Raw genomic sequence first — 3,743 nt, 5'->3', positions numbered from 1 at the left:
CTTCGGTGCGGTAGCGCGGGCCTGGCCTCCCCGCGGCCTAGCGCCGGGCCTAACCCCCTGCCCCTCAGCCCTCCGCGGGCCGGGCCAGGGGGCTCCGGGGCCGCCGCCTGAGCCCGGCGATAGCGCGGCCCTCGCTGTCTCTTTTCAGGGGAGTGCAGCGCCTTCAAGGAGCGGTTCATGGAGTGCCTCCGCGACAGCGGCTACGAGAGCGGTGCCTGCCGGCAGCGCGCCATGGCCTACCTGGAGTGCCGCATGGAGAGGCGAGTGGTACCCGGGGCCCACCACGGCCTGGCCCGGCGGCGGGGGACTGAGCGGCCCCCGGGGCTGGGGAGCCGCGGGGGTCCCTTGGCGGGGAGGGGAAGGGAACCCGCAGTGGACGCGTTCGTGCAGGAAGCTCGTATCCGTGTAAGCCGCAGGTGTCCTTTGTGGCTTTAGCAATTTACTTGGTTTATGTTTTTGATGTCGTGTAGATAGCCAGCCCGAAGGGCGGGATAAGTGCGAGACTAGGCCAGCTTCCACTGTGCACAACCGTCTTTGTTAGTGTGAAGCTTTATTTTTTTCCTAGCTATGGTTACAAGTTAAAAGTTTAACTTGTTCCCCTGTTTAAGTGAAAAAACTGTTGGTGGTTGGTTTTCTAGGGATGTTTCCATTCATGCATTTCTTTGTAATGCTTTCCGTTCAGCGGCGAGTCAGGGAGCTCATTGGGAAATGCACAAAGGGCGTTATTAAGTGCACGTAAATACAAGGACGCTTGTATGCACCGCATGGGCTGGTGGTGAGGAAGGCTGCAAATCAAAAACCATTTGAAAATCATGACAGCAAACTATAGTGGCACTACGAATGCACTTAAAAATTTGATAAATGGCACGGGTAGAATTTTAGGAAGCTCTTACGCACTCTGTTAATTAAAGATAACCAAGAGTTGGGTCAGTTTCTGAGGGAACTGTTATTCAATATTTAATATCAGGAAACAATGCATTTAATTTGAAAACTGCTGTTAAGAAAAAAAGTATCCCTGAATATTGCTTGCCCAAAACTGAAGTTTCTGGGGCTCTGCCAAGTGGTAGTCACTCTGTATGAACGTCTTGGATTTCTTTAGAGTAAATAATACAAAATGACGTGGGAAATGTTGCTATTCTCTTGGTCATAGACTGTGCTATACAAAACGTTTTTGTTTTGTTTTTAATTTAGGCAACTTATGGCTAACGAACCACTGGAAAAATTGGGATTTAAAGACCTGATAGATGAGAAATCAGAAGCAAAACCTGAAAAGTTGTAACGAAGACAGACAACTTTGCTCCTCATGTATGGAAAGCATAACTCTTAATGTAGTACATATTGTACGTTCTGTTTGTATTGCAATAGGAAGTGTTTCTTGAAGAAACCTTTTTTCCAAGGTTTAATTTTCCTAAAATAAGATTTTTTTTTTTTTAAATGAGCGAAAGTACTGCCTTTGTCTACTTTCCCTAAATATTTTTTCCTTTTAATTTCTCTAACCTACTTTTAAAGATCCATAAGAACCTGGAGAAAACAATTATTGCCTGAAATAGTCTCTGTAAGAATACCGAAGTCTTATTTTAGAAAGGCAATCCCCCCGCTTTATTGTGTAGATATTGAACTACAGATTAATTTTGTGTGGGCATTACTAATATGCTTACAGCAGTTACTTGTCAGGTGGAAATAAAGCTGTTGTGGTACGTGCAAATTGCTTTTTATTAAATACTGGTATTAATCCCCATTTTAGGGATGATCTTCTCACTCTGCTATAGAAAACACTTGGGTACCGGGGTTGGGCAAGTATTTTTAGTTCCAGACACCAATCAGGTAGTGATTCTGCTTTTATTTATCATGCCAGCAGTGTTTGCCTAACTATTTCATCATTTAACTGGGAATCTATCATTATGAATATATTAATTTCTGCAAGTAGAGCTGCCATATGTTTTTTAGTATCTTTATAGTGAAATTGGCATGGAGACAGGAAAGGTATTTGTGTTCTAAGTAACAGTAAAATGTACATATAAATGTGATTGGACAGTTTTTTAAAAACAAATGTTTTATGTTAAAAGCCAGGGTAGATCAAGAGTTTGCTATCTCAGAAATACAGTATTTCTTTCCAGAACACGAAGCTGTGGCCCGTACATTGCAAAGATAATGTGGGGGGCTGTACAGGAGGTGAGCAATCGGGGCTGAGTATGTTTTTAAGCTCCCTGATAGGTGTTTGTGTAACTTAACTATGAATTATCAGAGCCAGTGGTATTTCTTTTGCATATACTAATGCAAATGAGTCTTCTATTTTGACTTGAACTGAGTATTAATTAATTTAGCCTATTTAGCCACATAAGAATATGTTTGAAGCAGGCAGTAAATTTGTAAATCTGCTGGATGTATTTTCCACTGTATTTCCTGCCCTGTCCTCCCTGCTGCTTTTTCTTCTTTTTTTAACCCAGTGAATCATTTTTCTGTGTATCTGGCTCTCGGACAGCAAGCTTTAGGGTCAGGGGCTGCAGATAGTGATACACACAGTTTGCCAAGGCAGTTCTCCGACACTTTCTCCTTTATTTTGTGTCCTCTGTTTGATACATCTCACCTCTCCTGCTGTCTGCTATTATTCCTTTTGCTTCTGCTTCTTTCCACTGTGCATCTGTTCACACAGAGATCCAGGAAAGGGTAAAAGAACGTTTTCTGCTCTTTATATTGCTGGTCGGAGCTGGTATTTAAATTGTCGCTCGGGTCTAATCTGATTGAACAGACTGCACATAGTTCAGAGCGGGTTCCTGTTTGAAAAGAATGTTCGCTTGCTGCTGCATATTTTTATTCTACTTCATTCTACTGTTTAAATTATATCCTTTGGTGAGATTAGTACATTTATAGAAAAGAAAGCAGAGATTTTATTGCTGAAACAGATATTAAAAGACTTTATATTAAACCACTGAACAAGAGCTTTCTTTCAGTGATACCAAGTAAGAATTATTAAAATAATCTCCAGCATCTTCAGAAGAAAGAAATCAAATTTCATGCTTCTGTGCTCCCTGAAAATTATAAGTTGCAGTGAGTCCCTGGTAGGTATGAAAGAACCCACCAGTGGTAGTGGAGTAATCTGAGCTGCTATCAGTGGTGGTTTCATCTTTTGGATGTTACTCTGCACTGTTGTTTGGCCAAAGAGTTCCTTCATGAGTTAGATGCATGTTTTTCCCGAGATAATTGTTACTGACTCTGTCCTCCAGGTTATTACAGAGTAAAAGGGGTGAAGTTTTTGAAGTCTTGAGTGACTGAATGTTGACTGTTGGTGTGCTGGAGTGATAGTTGCTATTTAAATGCAATGTCTCAGATTACACACTGATGGAGAGACCACTGGGGACTCTCTCTTTGTATAGTGACCAAGGCCTAAATTTTGGACCTGCTGCAGAAGGGATGGTGGGGGGTAAAAAGCAGTATCAAGAAACTTGATGGCATGCTGAAGTGGACAGTGCTCTGTACTAGTTGTAGGCCTGGAGTCCTCCTGTGGTGGTACAGCGATGCAGCCAGCACAACCCTGAGTAGCACAGACTGTCAGCCACCAAAATGGCCAGAGCACGCTTCATCCTTCACAAAATAACTACAGAAACAGTAATTGCCACTCTTAATAGGGAGCGCTGGGGTGAGAGGTTTGCACTTTTCACCAGCCCCAAGAAGATAACATCTTCATCCTGTCCAGATCCATGGGCACGTTTCATCCTGCCTCCCAGCACGGTGAGTCAGCTTCA

The 3,743-nt window shown here is 43.0% G+C and overlaps 1 protein-coding gene across 1 annotated transcript in view; it reads left to right on the top strand.

Annotated features, from left to right (window-relative positions):
• Window positions 1-1,705, top strand: part of LOC113485761 (cytochrome c oxidase assembly protein COX19) — a 2,602-nt gene extending 897 nt beyond the window's left edge. Inside the window, exons 2-3 of the mRNA XM_026859160.1 lie at window positions 124-260; window positions 1,192-1,705. Coding sequence (XP_026714961.1) covers window positions 124-260; window positions 1,192-1,279 — 225 coding nt within the window. The 3' untranslated portion in view covers window positions 1,280-1,705. The remainder of the gene's footprint in view (window positions 1-123; window positions 261-1,191) is intronic.
• Window positions 1,706-3,743: the final 2,038 nt, after the last annotated feature.

This window comes from Athene cunicularia, assembly GCF_003259725.1.
Source record: "Athene cunicularia isolate RWA chromosome 14 unlocalized genomic scaffold, athCun1 chr14_part1, whole genome shotgun sequence".
NCBI classification, from domain to species: Eukaryota; Metazoa; Chordata; class Aves; order Strigiformes; family Strigidae; genus Athene; species Athene cunicularia.
The sequence above is the reverse complement of the archived record's forward strand: the minus strand, read 5'-3'. Positions and strand labels throughout refer to the sequence as shown.